This window comes from Protomyctophum bolini (assembly GCF_963924005.1).
Source record: "Protomyctophum bolini genome assembly, chromosome: 22".
NCBI lineage: Eukaryota > Metazoa > Chordata > Actinopteri > Myctophiformes > Myctophidae > Protomyctophum > Protomyctophum bolini.
In genome coordinates this window covers 17,953,409-17,970,121 of record NC_137883.1, presented here as the reverse complement: position 1 = coordinate 17,970,121, position 16,713 = coordinate 17,953,409, and the positions used below count along the sequence as shown (strand labels likewise).

At 43.3% G+C, this 16,713-nt stretch overlaps 2 protein-coding genes across 10 annotated transcripts in view; both read right to left on the bottom strand.

Annotated features, from left to right (window-relative positions):
• The window catches only part of LOC308309540 (bone morphogenetic protein receptor type-1B-like), an 81,097-nt gene extending 67,168 nt beyond the window's left edge, over positions 1–13,929 (bottom strand). Inside the window, exons 1-2 of the mRNA XM_080755433.1 lie at positions 13,806–13,929; positions 7,149–7,218 (exon numbers count right to left, since the gene is read on the bottom strand). The gene's annotated coding sequence lies outside the window, so the exon portion shown is untranslated. The remainder of the gene's footprint in view (positions 1–7,148; positions 7,219–13,805) is intronic.
• A 998-nt stretch (positions 13,930–14,927) lies between these two features.
• The window catches only part of pdlim5b (PDZ and LIM domain 5b), a 75,426-nt gene continuing 73,640 nt past the window's right edge, over positions 14,928–16,713 (bottom strand). For all 9 annotated transcript variants that reach the window (XM_080755762.1, XM_080755758.1, XM_080755760.1 and 6 more), the window contains one exon: positions 14,928–16,493. In XM_080755762.1, coding sequence (XP_080611888.1) covers positions 16,404–16,493 — 90 coding nt within the window. In that variant the 3' untranslated portion in view covers positions 14,928–16,403. The remainder of the gene's footprint in view (positions 16,494–16,713) is intronic.

Genomic DNA, 16,713 nt, shown 5'->3' with positions numbered 1-16,713 from the left:
CTCAACAGTGCCATTCAGCGCTATTGGCGTGGTACTTCCGTGCTCTCACGCACACGCGCACACACGGTATGTAAATAGGAGTGGCTAGCACCACTCAATAAGTATTTTGTATTATAATCAAATTCTCATTTTGGCATAGTGGAGAGAGAGAGAAATAGTGTGTGTGTGTGTGTGTGTGTGTGTGTGTGTGCTTGCGTGCGTGCAAGAGCGAGCGTGCATGCATGATACCATTCACACATGTCTTGTCTGTGGCTCTACAACATGTAGCTAGGTACGGTCATTAACAGCTGTGTTGGCCCCTAGAACACCTGCAATAACAATTCTGGTAGCTAGCAGCTTCTCTCTCTCTCTCTATCACTTGCCTAGGCTATACAGACCAAGAGTCACGTGTAACCTGATCCGGCCTCTCCTCTACCTAAAGCTCTCAGTGCTACCACAGAGGCCAGACTCCAGCGAAAACACAGGAGCAGGGAGAAAAGCATCTCTGTTAGAAATGGACAGAGGATTGACAAACGATAAGGTTTAGAGGTGTCTTCTTCACCTTTAAGTGTTAATTAATGACTACTGGTAGTGCTTTTAAAATCTGATCTGGAGGGTTAACCACTTAAACCCTATATACGTCAGTTGACCGGCGTCCCAGGGGGTCTATATACCTTCTTTTTTTACCCTCTTCTGTACATCCCCCCCCAAAGATATCTGATATATAGCTTGCAATGAGCCGGGTTGCAATGTGTTGCGAGCTTGTAGATCTGTCATTCTAGCTGGTCATCCATGTTCGCCAAATGATCGCCTATTATGACATGCCCAGAATAGGCACGCTAAGGTTCATGTGGTGAAAAGGGAATCCAGGAATGAGGGGGAGGGCAGTTCTGCAGTAGTCATGGTCCACGTGCTGATGGTGCTCGGTTCTAGGAAAATGATTGCCATCACCGTTTGTTATTGTCAAAAATGTCTGCGAGGCTGCACCGCTTCCGTCTCCATTTCAACACTTGCCAAAAGTCACTGATGACAGATGTAAGGAGAGGAGACAAAGCGTGAGCAAGGGAATGAGAGCTGAATCACAAAATATACAGTACTCTCAATGAGGCACTTATGACTGACTTTAAGAAGTTGTAGGGGCAGACAAATCAGAGAAGTATCAACAGCATACGTCCGTCCGTCTATAGTCATCGATCTGCCCTTCTGACGGATGGTCTGTAAACAGAGTCAAACTACAGTATCTAAACACTGGATCCCATTGTCCAGAGTAGTCCAGGTGGATAAAGCTGATTAACGTGTTTAATGCCATGCTTTCAATGAACTCACCAAAACTATGCCTAAACCTAACCTAACCTAACCTAACCTGAAAAACAAGCGGCCCCTCAGCTACCATCGACTCCCAGGCTCCGCCAAAAAGAGTCTCCCGTTTAGAAGGTCGGGAACGGTAAATAAGGTAGGTTTCTGCCCATGTCAGAGAACAGGTCAACGTCAGGTCATACAGGTCAGGAGAATATAGATATCACCCGTTTTGGTTGGTATCCCTGATCCTGTAATACACAGTAAACCTACCTCTCCACCTTTAGCAGCAGTAGTAGTGTGTGTGTGTGTGTGTGTGTGTGTGTGTGTGTGTGTGTGTGTGTGTGTGTGTGTGTGTTCGCATGCAAGTATGGGGTGGGGTGGGGGGGAGGGACCCGTTTTCCCCCTGTGTCATTCAACTATTAATATTCCTATTGGCTTATTGAAAGGGGAACCAGCCTGGCCTGGCCGTACATTTTCCAAGCCTGGTTCCAGATAAAGTGTTGGGCCAGTGTTGGTTGACTGGGAGCTATTGTTGGATGTCCAGAGTGGCCTACGGACTGGCTCAGTCAACGTCATCACAGCACCTGACTAAAACACTGACCTGAAGGTCATGTCTGAATAAAGAAACAGAACTGAACTCCAAAGCACGCAGCACCAATATCAAATTATGTGCTCCAGTTATTCATTCATTCATATTCATTATTAGTAAAAGGTAGAGTAAGTGATATTTCTTTGTAATCATTGCTATAGAGTGTTTGCTCAGCAAAAGTTTCCCAGTCTCTCCAGCTCTTTGATAAATAATAATCTTTATTGTCCCAAAGGATATTCATCTTCACAGGTCTGTTCAACACAAACAACAAAAGAACCATCCTATCAGCGGGGTTGTTTGTTTAATGCCGCGATGGCTGAGGGGACAAAGGTCCTACTGAAACGAACCTTTTTCCATGGTAAGGTTCTGTATCTTTGTCCTGATGGCATGAGGTTGAAAAAGCGATGCAGGGGATGATCAGTGTCACGTGAATTAAATAGAAATAGAAATAGAAAATACATGTTCAGGTTGGGATGCACTATCCAATCAGGAGAGAGAACACTCGTACAGGATACAAGATGAACAAGTGAAATTGGAACTAATAATACAAAGAGACAAAACTGGAAGAACATTGAAGCTGATAAATGGTTACCATCTCCTGAATTTGGCAACCCACCTGAAAATGTATTTGTCTGTTTATTAAAGAGCTGGAGAGACAGGGAGATAACAAACACCCTTGATTACTGTCAGAACTTCAACTAAACACTTTTTTTAACCAATAAATATCACTTACCCTACCTTTAACAAAATGATTTTTTTTTTTCACCGCTCTAAAGTTCACTTCATTCTGCATCGCTTGTTCCAGGATGTCACTGTCTATAATTACCAGATTAGTGCAGCTATGGAAAAGAGATGGTCTTGTGATGGTGGACCCCCTGGATATGATCTATGCAAAACTAGCCTTTCCCTTGGCTTTACTGGGTGCTCACCACCTCCTCCTCCTCCTCCTCCTCCTCTAGCCCTGGGGTCAAAATGCAAAGCTCTGATGTCAGTGCATTTCCTTGCAGACACACTCACAGGCAGTGGTGGTGTGTACAGCAGTTTCCCAAACAGTGGCCAGTGGGTCGGACTCAGGACCCATAATGTGGGTGGCGGTCGTGGACCAATTTTCATGAGTTGCGAGTGAATACCCCTTTATTTTTGAGGGGCGCTAGCCAACTTTGAGGGTTTGTGTAAATATTGTCCTAACAAACATTGAATGCCATTGACAGTGAATGGCCGGTTTTGAGTGACAAAGATCGGTATGTCTCAAAATCAAATGATCAGAATCGGATCAGGAGCAACAAATGTGATCGGGACATCCCTAATTATGAATTAACCACTTCACCCCATTTATTTTAAAAAGTAATTGAAATAGCTCATTTCTAAGCTTTTAGATCTGCATTTTTCACTGTGAAATTTAGCAATGCGTTGATAAAAAAAATCCCACCCGTGTGAACTTAAGTGAGTGCAACTCCGTGTGGGGGTCCCCAGAAGTTCCAGACCAACACGAATGCGGCCAGGGTGCCGGCCCGGTTCCGGCGAGCCGCCCCGCATACGAAACGGTCGAGAAATGACAGAGTTACCTTGTGGGGGTCCCCAGGGGGTCCCTCTACTGTACTGTACCACCCCAAATCATCATATATGTACGTGCGTGTGTGTGTGTGTGTGTGTGTGTGTGTGTGTGTGTGTGTGTGGGGGGGGGGGGGGGGTGTGAGTGTGAGTGTGTGTGTGAGAGAGAGACACTTTTGTTGTGAAAACCAACCAAACGCTATTTTCGTGCTCGGACACAGCCATGGACACAGCCAGGCAGGCAGCCAGAGACACACATAGCTGTCTATAGGAGTGGTTGCACATATAGGTACTCAGAGTATTATCTGACCAGGAGTATTTATACTTTGACTCTGGGGTTGAGTACTTTGTCCACCACAGCTCACAGGTAAGTAACACTCCCAGCACCCTCTGCTCCCTTCCATCTATGTAAAGAATGCACATATGAAATACATTTAAAAACCTGTCATCAAAGACAGAGGGTCGAGCAAGGAAAACAACACGAGCAAGAGAGAAATGGATTTCATCTGTTTCCCCATCTCCGCTCACAGCTTGAGTGGCACTCACTGTCAGAGTCATTTAGTGGACAAGCGTGAGGGTTTCCTTGCAAATTCACAGAGAGACTGGGAAAGGAGTTTTAGAACAAAGGCATTCAGACTAAACTCTTGTGCTTCAAAGGAGAGTCAAAAGATGTCTTATTGATATATTCTGAGTGCGGCAAAAACCCCCAGTGAAACGAAATGCTGTGCGATACAGATTTACGGAATTGCACTCATTAAATTCTCTAAACGCCGTCTATGCATGTGGCTGCAGAAGGGAGAGTGTCGGCAAAGAATGTACAGGGTCATAAAACCAAACTGTAATAACCTTTATGCCAACACCGTACAGTAGAATAACTATATCACAGCTGGGTGCCCTGTTGAAATAACACTCTCTGAGGAGGATCGAAATGTTGCATTTTCCATTATAACAGGTGTCACTGTATAGCTGGGTGGTCTCCACCATCCCACAATAGATCTGCCTTGTTTTAATAACCCACTGAGTTACAGCATATAATCATAGCCCAACATCCAGCATGCTACCTGTCTGCCAGACGTGTGTGTGTGTGTGTGTGTGTGTGTGTGTGTGTGTGTGTGTGTGTGTGTGTGTGTGTGTGTGTGTGTGTGTGTGTGTGCATGTGTGTGTGTGTGTGTGTGTGTGTGTGTGTGTGTGTGTGAGAGAGAGTGTGAGAGAGACTTGATAACCTCTGACTGAGACTTTCTATTTAACTTGAATGAATCAACTTAAATCAATGACGCACGCACACGCACACACACACTCACACACACCTGTCTTTTATTTGCCAGGATCCAGGCGCAGATGGGGATACAGTGTGAACTTTAACACACAGATTCTTGACATTCTTTACGGGTGTGAGTTACTCCCCAAAACGAACCCATGCTATACTCTGACCCCCTCCTCTTCCCTTCCAGCGGGTCACTGTCATAGCGAGAAGTCATTTTAGAGATGTCCCGATACTGTATCGGTATCGGGAATAGTATCGGATCGGCCCTTATTTGTCATATTGGTTCATATCAGTATCGGCGAATATGCCAATCTAACCACAGATCCGACACAGGGGTAAGGGGTTGACACTATGGCAGGTAAATAAAATATATTGGACATAAAAAAGACAATAAAATTATTTGTAATACTACTCAGCAAGCTACTAATTTAAGTAACTAAAGCAGGTCATGTTTGCATGTTTGGAATTGTAACAGCTGAAATCAATAACAGTACCAGGTATTCCCAAATTAACCTAGCCACATTAAGTGAAGGTGGGAGCCACATGTGGCCCGCGGGCCGCCAGTTGCCCATGTATGCCCTAGGGCTAGGCTAAGGTACTAAAGGTGCTAACTACGTACATGTTCGTAGACAACCGTATACTCCATATATGAAAGCGGCGACCGTCAATTTCCCCTTTAGCAATGCTCTGGTTGCTATGGAAAGCCTCGGTCCTCACCAGCTATGGGATTGTTAAATCCAGCTCCATTGAGACTCCATTATAACAGGATTTTCAAAGCCTTGTATCTTTAAAGCTTTGAGCGCTGTCCATGGTGAGCCGTCGTGCATCCCGACGGTCGTAAATCATTTGTGAGTTTGTCGCGTCACATCGCTGCGCACATGTAAATGTTTGTAACACAAGAGCTAAGGGTTATGAGCTTATGGCTAACGATCAATGTCCTCACAACAAGCCCCCACCTCACTGAATAACCCGAAAATGAAACAAGGATCGTAGAGTGAGAGCGGACGGGTGGCACAGGTTAGGTGTGCTTATGCTACCACCTAGTGACAATAATGTTATAAAGGAATACAAATTAAATCATTGCAATGAAGGTACGAGAACATGACGAATATCGTAGGCCTCGACAGAGTTACACAATGCTTGTGCTACAGTAACAGAAAAATGTATATCTTAGCTAAAAACAAGTTCTGTTTACAGAAACAGTAGCCTCGGTACCAAGGCTTTCATTTTACAGAAACAGTTCAATGTATAGTACAATTAAGCACTGTCCACATCGTATGCAATCGTGGGATATTGTGAATGCATAGGATTCTTGAGGGTATTAAGTAATTCTTTTTTCTCTTATAGCTTGTAAGACGAAGGTATTAACACTGTTACTTAAGACTCAGGGTTTAAACCACTTGTACTAACACTGCATGGAATCAGCATTCACCAAATGCATTTAACTTAGTTTGGATTAATCTTGCCCTTACTAATAGAGTCTGCCCTACAGATACTTTCAGTTCTCACCACCCCTAATCCCTCAGAATATTATGATGAATAATTTCTTACATCCACCCCAATTATATAGCAATGGCTGTGTTGTACAGTATACTCTGTCTGCCCAATTTCTCATACGACATTCTTCCTTTTCAAACAAACCACCACATACATAGAAATGTTCATCTACATTATAGATTTCAAATCATCAGAGAGTCCCTGTTGTGTTTTCACAGTATGAAAATACTGAGGCCATGTTACGGTTGCAATTCTGATCATCTGATACTGTGATATATTATATATCATTCTTCTTCTCCTCTATAGTGAAACGTTGAAATATCACCGTCTATTTTATATATATTGATAGTCTAGACTAGACTCTAATTCCACAACTTTACTACATAACTGCTTCAGCAGATTATTTGAGAATGTAAAAGCTGCTAGCTCCTGTCTGATATTGATCTCTTTAAACTTCTGGTGCAGCGGTCTGTATTGCACACATATATAGTCTGTGTCTAGTCTGAAAGGACTGCATGAGAATCAGTGTGGTTTGTTTTACATGGCCATCGATACGCTCAGCAATTAGTCAATTAGTCTGCCACTCTGGAGGCCCATTGCCATCCAACAAGCATTCAAGCCTTAAAACACACATTCTCTTCCTCCGACACACGCAGATGCTGACACGCACACACAGCATGACATACCCCCTGGAAGATTCAAGCACATTCTCATGCTGATCAATACTGCTTTTAAGCTTGCGAGTTTGTCCACTCGCCACAATATTATCTGAGATATTATGTGACCTGAAGACACAAGAATAAAATCACTGAACAATCTTCACTACAGTATATCCCCATCAAGGAAATATAATATCCATGTTAATACCCCATAATTATGTAAGGAACATTCTTGGAGAAAAAACAAAACAAAAACAAGTTTCAGCAACACTTCATAAGATAGAAAATAGTCGCCATGACCTTGACTCACCATCGAAAGACAAGACATCAGAAAGCATTCTGTCATTGTGATGGTCCGGTATTGAAGACGTTGTCCTTAACTGTAATAGAAAGACAGAATTTATTGAAAACAGCAAATGAATTGGAAGAATAGAATTAGAATCAGCTAAAACTTAGCCTGGCTCCGGCCCTGAATCCCTACCATTAAAAAAAGATGTCAGGTCTGGTGACTCTGCCTACGGCGGCCTGTCAGTCTCTGATCGCAGCAGCTGATTGACCATCAGCCGCGTCACCAGCGTCAAACAACAAACATGGCTGCCGGCACAGCGATGACTCGTGGCCATATCAATCTGGCTATTAAATCGACCTATGATAAATAGTTTATTTACAGAAAACCACAGGTTTTATAAACATCATCATCCGACATATTTTACCGCTTTTGTTTTCATGATAGTAGCGCTCGTTGACTGTGTTTGTTTGGTTAGCAAGCCTAAGCTAGCCTGACACTCAAGCTGCCGCAGGTTGTTGTTTTGGGCTGTCACTGTCCTGGGGGCCTCACTCCACCAGGATAAGGAACTGTGTAACCTTGTGCCTGGTGCCTGCCCGGGCTTAGAGCATGGTGAGCCTGTAACCTTCGGGGGGCGTAAGGCACCAGGACGGCACGAATGAGCAGATTCCGTCGAATCCCCCGTTCTATACGGGGGGTTCGCAGCCCGTCGGCGTGCTACAATGTGGCAGCCCCACCAGCTGACTAGCCATCGCAGGGCCAACTACCCAGCATGGTGAAAATAAAACTGTTACGAATCAAACCAAACAATGTCATCTGCTTTCCTACTATTCTGATTGGTTGGTGTGAACCAATCGCCGAAGAGTGTCGCTTTGACAACGCACATTCCAGAAACTGCTGTCGTGGGGAGGGCTTCCAGTCTAAATAACGAAGTGAAACGAAATGAAAATGAGTGTCAGGCTGTCCATCCATGAGAACATTATCAAAAGTATGAAGAATTTAATTCAAGCTTGAATTTGTCAATTTCACGCTTATGTCAAACGTGTGTTGTCACCTAATCACGTAAAAATTACTGTACGAGTGTACGTGTTGAGGAATTCTGTATCAGTCAGTGCCTTTTAGTCATTTCACATCACATAGGATAGAAGTTTGCTACATGAACTCGTGGAAGAAGTACATTAACAGTACAGTAGTTCTCTAACAAAAGCAGAGCTAAATCATATACAGTACGATAGGGACAAACTGATTGTGTCGCAAGTCCAAACTACGCAGAACAATAAACACCAGTCCTATGCCAGGGCATACAGATATATATGTGAATAGTAACCTGTATTCACAGGGTCTTTTAGCCCCACCTACAGTCCCCCATTTCTGTCCCCCTCTTTCCATCCCTAATAACAGGATGTCAGTTGCCTCTGTCAGGGTTGCTGACCTCCAAGGCAAAGAGAACACCAGCTTGCAGCTTGAAGCAATTCCTGCATGCCTGCTTTTTCCCCCTCATCAGTCACTGGAGACGAGAGCGTATGAGAGAAAGAAGGGCGTCTGTATTTTGGTCTGAGGGTTGGGTCTGGATTAGCGCTAATTATCAGTGAGCCAGTGGACCCTAAAGGAAAGGAGAGGATTACTCAAAAGTGGAACAAGATGAGCCACACTGCCCCAGCATCTTCCAGCCGATAGGAACCAGGGGCAGGTCATCTGGACCAAATGGCAAGACCATATCAGAGTTAATCTGACCAAATCCTTTATAATAATACAACTATTCTTAGATTAGGGTCCCAGACTCCCAGGGATACAAATCTGAGATAGAAAATCTCATCAAATCAAATTAAAAATGTGTGTCCTTGAGAATCACTGATACAGTATCTGATCATCCACCACTTAGCCATCAGGGTTATCGTCGCTATTATTTATGGTATATCATTGGTGTGTTGTCAGATAAGCCAGAAAGGCTTACAACTAGGTGATCAAAAGTGGAACAAGATGAGACACATTCCTCTCTAGCATCTTCCGGCTGATAGGAACCAGAGGACTGAAAAGGAGGTTCTATTACCAGGTCAAGGATATTACTGATTAACAGACTTTTTTCTTTGCTAAGAAAGTAATGCCAAAGATTTGAAATGGTGTCTGTGTTTACATAAGAAGTGTTGCATAACACAATAAGCTCTCCTTCCAGGTGTAATGATGAAATATTGACAATAGAATCATTTGGTGGGTTTCCAAGAGCTTCCATAAATAAACCTACTCAAGTCGAGACTCATGTACACACTACACACCCTGACGGTTAAATCTTTACACCCGACACATTTATACACATCACATTTTACAGCATAGGAATTAGATGGTCTCCTTTGCCTTTTCTTAATGACGAAATCGACTTCAGTTAATCAGAAGAGTTATGAAGGATTGGAGCAGCAGAATGATCTGTTGTTCTTTCTTCCCTTCCCTTCTCTCCATCCTGGGGGCAAGAGGGGTGAGGCAGTCCTGCAGTGCAGCATGCCAGCATCCTAAGCAGCAGCATCTATGGCGCCGCGGTTCTAGAACGGTGGGAAATTAAGCTATCTGTGGTGATTCCATTGGGGCATAAGGGTGTGCATGGGGACTACAGAGTGTCAGTGTGTGGAAACATGTAGCCACTAGCAGAGAGAAGAAACTGAATGATGGATTGAAAAGCCATACATGTGCACAGCCTTGCTGCTATCAGATGCTCCTAGACCTAGAATCTAGGTCCTAGATCAGTGTGTGCTTGTCTGAGAGTGTGCGGGTGTGTGCATAGACTTCCACTCCCCCTTTCACACACAGTGAGGGGAAACAAAAGGGAATCATAAAGAAGAGAAGTCTAAAGTTTTGGTGACTGGAAAAACCATTGAAAGAATACTGATATCCTGCCTTGTGTTTTTTTGTGTGTGTGTCTTCTCCTCTGTCAACCCCCTGGGAGGTAAAGCTCTGACTAGGGCTCTAAGACCTGGTCTGGCTCTCTGACAAGCTATGTCTCTGTCTGGCTCCAACACTTACTCTGTCTGACAGTCTACTTACTCTGCCGACATTGCACTGCAGAATGAATAGAACAGCAGCCACCAGCGGGAGATGATAGACATATATGTCGCTCAGAACTTTGGTACCTAGTTTTGCCATTTTTCATCAATCCTCTGAGGGCCAGAGTTCATTCTCTCATAAACATCATTTTAAGGAAAACCATCCCTCCCCCCACCTTCCCTCATCCCCCCTTCTTATCCTCTCCTTACAAATACTGGGCCTATTTAGCTCGTTAATATGCACCCAGAATCTCTGCTATGATTGGCTGTCCTCACTTCCTGTAATTATAAGGGAGGAAACAGGGGTGAGGGGTCGCAGCTTGCTAAGTTTAGCCCTGCGGACAAACCCAGACTCGGACCAATATCTACTTGTGTACTTTTGCATTTTGTGTGTGCATGTTTGTGTGCGTGTGTCTTTCCTTGAGTTGAGCATACAGAACAGATCACCCCTTAATGTGCCTCTGTGTGCAAGACCAGCTGGTGTCCTCCTTGTGACAGCGTGTGGAGATGCAGATGTGCCTTCTGGCCCAGGTCTAATTCATGCTTTGTCGTATGGTGGCATCACGTGCCAAAAATAACAGATCTTTGAGCTCACAACGCACCACATCCGTGACATGTTGTGAGCTTGCAAATCTGGTGTTTTCTGCACAGAACACCATTGTATGGAAAAAGCATAAATCCAGCTTCAAAGTCCCACTGTATAAAAAGCTGGGAACTGATTCCTCTAAACCTCGCCAATCTGTCCTAATCTTGATTTCATATAATGTGATATGCAGGAACGCTCAATAATCTCTCATGGACGGAAATTGTGGCAAAAAAACATGGCAAATGGTTAGGGAACTAGCGTTACAAAATGCCCTGTTTGTTCGGGTTAATTTACTTTTTGGGGTTTTTTTAAGTCTGAATTTCAGATAAATAAGGTTCTTTGATAGGAGATATTCTTTAGTTCAATGGTTCTCAACATGGGGTCCGGGGACCTTCCGGAGTCATTGAGGGAGTTCCAGGGGGGCCCCAGCTAAATGTCTGAGTAAAATATAATCAAGAATAAAATAAATAATCTAGAGAATTTATTAGAATGGCCATTTTGATCCGTTTCACTGTTATTGCTATAGTCTAGTGCAGTGCAGAGACAGTAAAGGAATAGGAGTCTACTCTGTGTGGACTAATGCATAGGAAAATCTGAGTCCTTGAAATGACAAAGGTTGAGAATCACTGATGATGTCTAAAGGATGTATAATTCGTTATTGTGAGAGACGATTCAAGAAACATTGCCATTTAGTGTCAACCTCGGAACTTGGTTACCTCAAGGCTACACATACAACAGGCAGCAGATCCTAGCAGGACCACAGCATCACAGCCGTTTTCATAGAGGCATGGTTGCCTTCATTCTGCTAGCATAACAAGACCTCCCAAGCCTGCTGTGGGTACACACACACACACACACACACGGTCACTCACCCCCCCCCCCCCCCCCCACCCACACACACACTCTCTCATCCACCAGTGCCAGGGAGCCCAACACACTGAAACACTCCATGCCTCAGTCTGTGGTAGGCCACAGAAACACTCGCTTGCCAGGAGTGCATGCAGGCAGCCCTGCCCGACATCCCATCCTTTGCGTCTCTGATGACGGCCCGTGTTCCTGCCAGGGGCAGAATCGGGGCAAGGACTGGGTGGTAGTTGGATCTCTCTCCCTGTGGTTAACGTTAAGCCCACACACTAAGGCCTGATTCATGCTTCGTCACACGACGGCGTCGCACGCCAAAAATAGCAGACCTACGAGCTCGCGTCGCGGATGCGAGCATGGTTTCATCCTTGGGTTTAGTACAGAGTGACGTAGAGGGTGCACTGTGACTGGCCAGTCACTGTGATTGACAGCCTACACCTAAACCTAACCTTAACCTCAGTAAAACTATACCTAAACCCAACCCTAACCTTAACCTCAGTAAAACTATACCTAAACCTAACCCTAACCTTAACCTCATTAAAACTATACCTAAACCTAACCTCAGTAAACTATACCTAAACCCAACCCTAACCTTAACCTCAGTAAAACTATACCTAAACCTAACCTCAGTAAAACTATACCTAAACCCAACCCTAACCTTAACCTCAGTAAAACTATACCTAAACCTAACCCTAACCTTAACCTCAGTAAAACTATACCTAAACCTAACTTCAGTAAACTAACGCAGTGGCTAGGGGGCGTTTCCAAGAACCCGAATCCGAGGACGAAACCATGCTAGAGTCACGGATGCAACGCGCCGTGAGCTTGTAGGTCTGCTATTTCCGGCACGTGACATCGTCCTATTGAACAGATCAGCCATAACTCAACCTTTCCTTCAATTGGCCTTAGTTGGCATACAGGACCACACTGGTCTCTTCGTAGAGAAGACACCGCAGAGCAACATGAAGTAACTGTGGCAGGGCTCGCGTGGCTGCCACTGGTCTGTCTCTGAGCTGCTGATATAAACGTTATAGCAACTGTATGGCGCTCAGAGATGTTAAAGAGATCAGCTGTGGTCTGCTGGAGCTCTGATCCACTGCAGAACACAGAGAGGCTTTTGTGTGTCACTCTGTTAAAGAACAGCTCAGCAGCAGTCAAAATGTTGCCATTGACCTCATGCCACAATATGTATTGGCAACAATGGGGTTGTGTATGCTCACTACCCAACAACAGTCACAGAAATACAACACAAAGACAATGTTTCTCTCTCTCTCTCACACACACACACACACACACACACACACACACACACACACACACACACACACACACACACACACACACACACACACACAGGCTATTTAATGCAGTAATACAGTAGTTGAGCACTCCTGTTTCTGAATACTAGTGGGACATGAGATCTGGATCTAGATAAGAGGGCATTATTAAACCATAACTTCCACACCCCATGCTGTTTTTGAGTATTGAGTATTTGAGAATACATAAAACGATCCAAAATAGCCCACTTATCAAAGGTTTAGGGACAGGCTATGGTTCTGAGTCATCGCATAAACTCTATCTCTAGGATTTTACACTTCAACAAGGTCATACCATGGCTTAATTCTGCCTGAATACATAACAAAAACGTAATAAAAGTGACTTGATTGGAATAAGCCTTATCAGCTTAATAAAGTATATTATTCAATCAATCCCTACCCTATACCCTAATAAGTCTTACTTAGCCTACTCGACCCCAGCGTCCAGTCCAATAGAAGAAAATAGCTTATTCTGACTGAGTTCTGATCCCCATCATTGGTGACATCAAGATGTAGCCTACAGAGTGGTGATAATTGAGCCAATTGCTGATAAGCAGCAGCAGCAGCCTCCTCCAATCTCAGTATATTGGGGGTCCCGCTGCGGATAGCGCGCAGCTGCTGCTGCGGGGGCATCAAACTCAGTGCACGCGGTAAAAAAACAGTAACACAGTTTTGGAAGGAGGAGTAACACCATCATCACGATTAACGAGAAACAAACAAACCGTTGCAAGTGTGTTGTTTTGACAAAGGCAAACGTGTTAAGCTCGCCACCGCAACAACAGCAATACAAATATTATTGCTGTTGTTGAGGTGGCGAGCGGTTCAAAAACAGCGCACTCCGTGATAAGGAGAGAGCGCGTCCGTTTAAAAGGCAAAACAAACCTACCTCTTCCTCCTCAAAACACGTCGACAGGATCCAGTTGGGTCTGTACAGCCTTGAACTTGACGCAAGTCCTCCTCTGTGTTGTGTAGTTGTAGTGTTTGCATGTGTGCCTCTATATCTTACGACAGACTCTCTCCCTAAGCTCTTTCAGACTAGTTCACTGTCGACTCCACTCCGCTGATTCCAGTGTAGGGCTCCCACCTCTGTCGTCTTGGAGAAGTGCACGTCTGATAATGAACCTTCTTTAATTGAACCGGACCCCCGTGTTGTTGAGGGGCGCTAGCGGCTAGCTAGCCCCTCCTATATACAGGTTTAACGTTTGTTTAATGTCCATGTTTGTTTTGTCTGATAATTACGTCATAAAATATGTATATAGACATTGGTAGCGATTAGCGATGTTGATAACAGTGCCCCTCACTTCATACAGGTGTGATTTGTTTTAAATCTCCAGGACCCCAACACTGTAAAATCCAATTATTAGGGTACATTCCATTAGTGTAGCAGAGTATTTCCAGCATGCCAACAAGCCCAACATGCATACGTAATAACATCAGCACCTTGACTGTGCCTTGACCCTTGACACTTGACCCTATTCACAAGGAGGAGCAGTGCACTAAAGCATTATGGGAATTGTAGTCCAGAAAGGAAGCGAGCCCAGTGTCTGACATCATGGACACTGCTAAAATCTAAAATATCTAAAACCACATATTACACACATAAAGACCCCAGGAAAGTGTTCTAAATCTTCTAAACATCATTAACATATATGTTTTTGCAAAAAGGGTGAAGTGTCCCATCATTGGTGCTTCCTATAATATAGGAAGCACCAATGATGGGAGTATATTATACTCTAAGATTTATACCCTACTATTTCAAAATGGCTGCTCTATTTATACAAGGATTGAATGATTGATTGATTTATTGAGTGATCGGTCAGTTTATTTGACTAAATTCCCAAATGACTGAAGTCTGACTACAACAGGGTGCATGTAGGCTATACGTAGCCTTAATGGTAGGGTGTAGACATAGAGCAACAGATTTGCTATTTGTGGTTTATTCTAACACCAGGCAGACACCATTATTTTGATTAATATTACATTCAAGGCTCAGTACATATGCATGAGGTTTCTTTAGGTTTAACTCTTTTATTTGAATTCAGAAGAAAACAATGTTATTCCCCCATGAAAAAACAAACAAAAAATACATTGCACTGAATGTAAACAGTATCAGTATGTGTACGTATATTATTTTAAACAACAGAAATTGTACTGACAAGAGAAAGGAATATTGACAGACGAGCTCAGAGATTGTATTTATGAATGCTATGTCAGGGTAAAATTATGGAAATTCAGATAACAATAACCTAAAAGCATCGTGAAATACGGTAATTAAAAAGCAAAACATGAATGTGTATATTTTGTCTCTGGATCCATATGTAATTACTTTTTCAAACATGCAAGTTATGTCACATGGGAACCGATTTGAGCCATGACACTATATATTATAAAATAAACATGATCAACAGAATATCGCTTCTTGTTCTCCCCATCAGTGTGGCAAACTAACCTAGAATGTGCAAAAATGCCTATTAGAGAGCCCAAAACACCTCCAGCGCAAATAAATAGCCCAGGATAAATAGAAACCTACCAACAGACCCCTGCAGAGAGACAGTGCAGAGAGAGGGGATATACCTTCATACAAACGCTTCCAATACCGGTATATTCATTGATATAATTACTGTACTTTGATGATACAAACATTGTCATTTCAAGGACCCCTATAACTCTGAGTGTACAACAGGGTCCATTTGGTTCCTTTTGTACACTCTCAAAATTACAGACTCATAAGGGTCCGTTTAGAACCCCTTCAAGGAACGCTGAGGATCCCCGGATGCCACTTGGAGACCCACTGATGTAACCAACACTCCGGTGAGGCGGTGACATTAAGGCTGAAAAGGTCAAATCAAACTACCGGTATACCAAGATGACTAAAATATTATAGAGCTTACAGCAGACCCCAAAACCCAATGTCTCAATAGACAGTCCAGGGAGATCCATGCCTCTGCTTTTTATATTCTCCCCCCCCCCGTTCACTGGTCATTAATTTTACCGCCAGTGTAGGATATTATGCTTTATCCCCGCTGCTGGTCAAACTGAATGAACTACACACATTTCCTTTTTGGAAATGAAGATTGTCAGATATGTTTGATAATTATGTTTGATGATATCACAATTTAAGTATTTAATACAAAAATGCAGGTCAACCACATTAGCCCTGGCAGATTTGACAATATTTGTCACAAAATGTCAAGATTTTTCCAAATCTTTGAAGAAAAAACAAAAAAGTATAATATAGAAATTAAAAAATAGCACAAATGACACAGTACAAGTTTGTTAATTGGCTATTCTTTGTACAGGGCTAAGTGTTAAGAAAATGTCTCCCTCGTGTGTTTCCTTTATTTTTCTTTACTAATAAAACGCTGGAAAACAAGGAATTAAACCAGAATAGTTTCCTTTATGATAAAATGACAAAAGAATATAAACTGATGGACAGATTGTTGTTTTGCAGCCTTATAGGACAATCTTTAGTGCTGAGGGCAGGTTAGATTTTGACAGTGTTGGCATGTTTCTTGCACAGAGGCTTGTCCTTCTTAGAGAAGAATGCTTGGCCTTCCAGACTGGTGCTGCACACCTACAGTATGGGGAGAAAAACATGCTTTAATACACATACGTATATTGCACAGGTATTTTGGGGCATGGTCAAATCAAACATTTTCCTGGAGGTGCAAACAACACAGGTATCGCGATTGTGAGACCGACAAGCATCATCTTATGAAAAAATGGAAATTAAAATAATTGTTTTTCAAGCCCCCAAGAAACGAAAAGGACCCAATTACAACACAGACAAATTA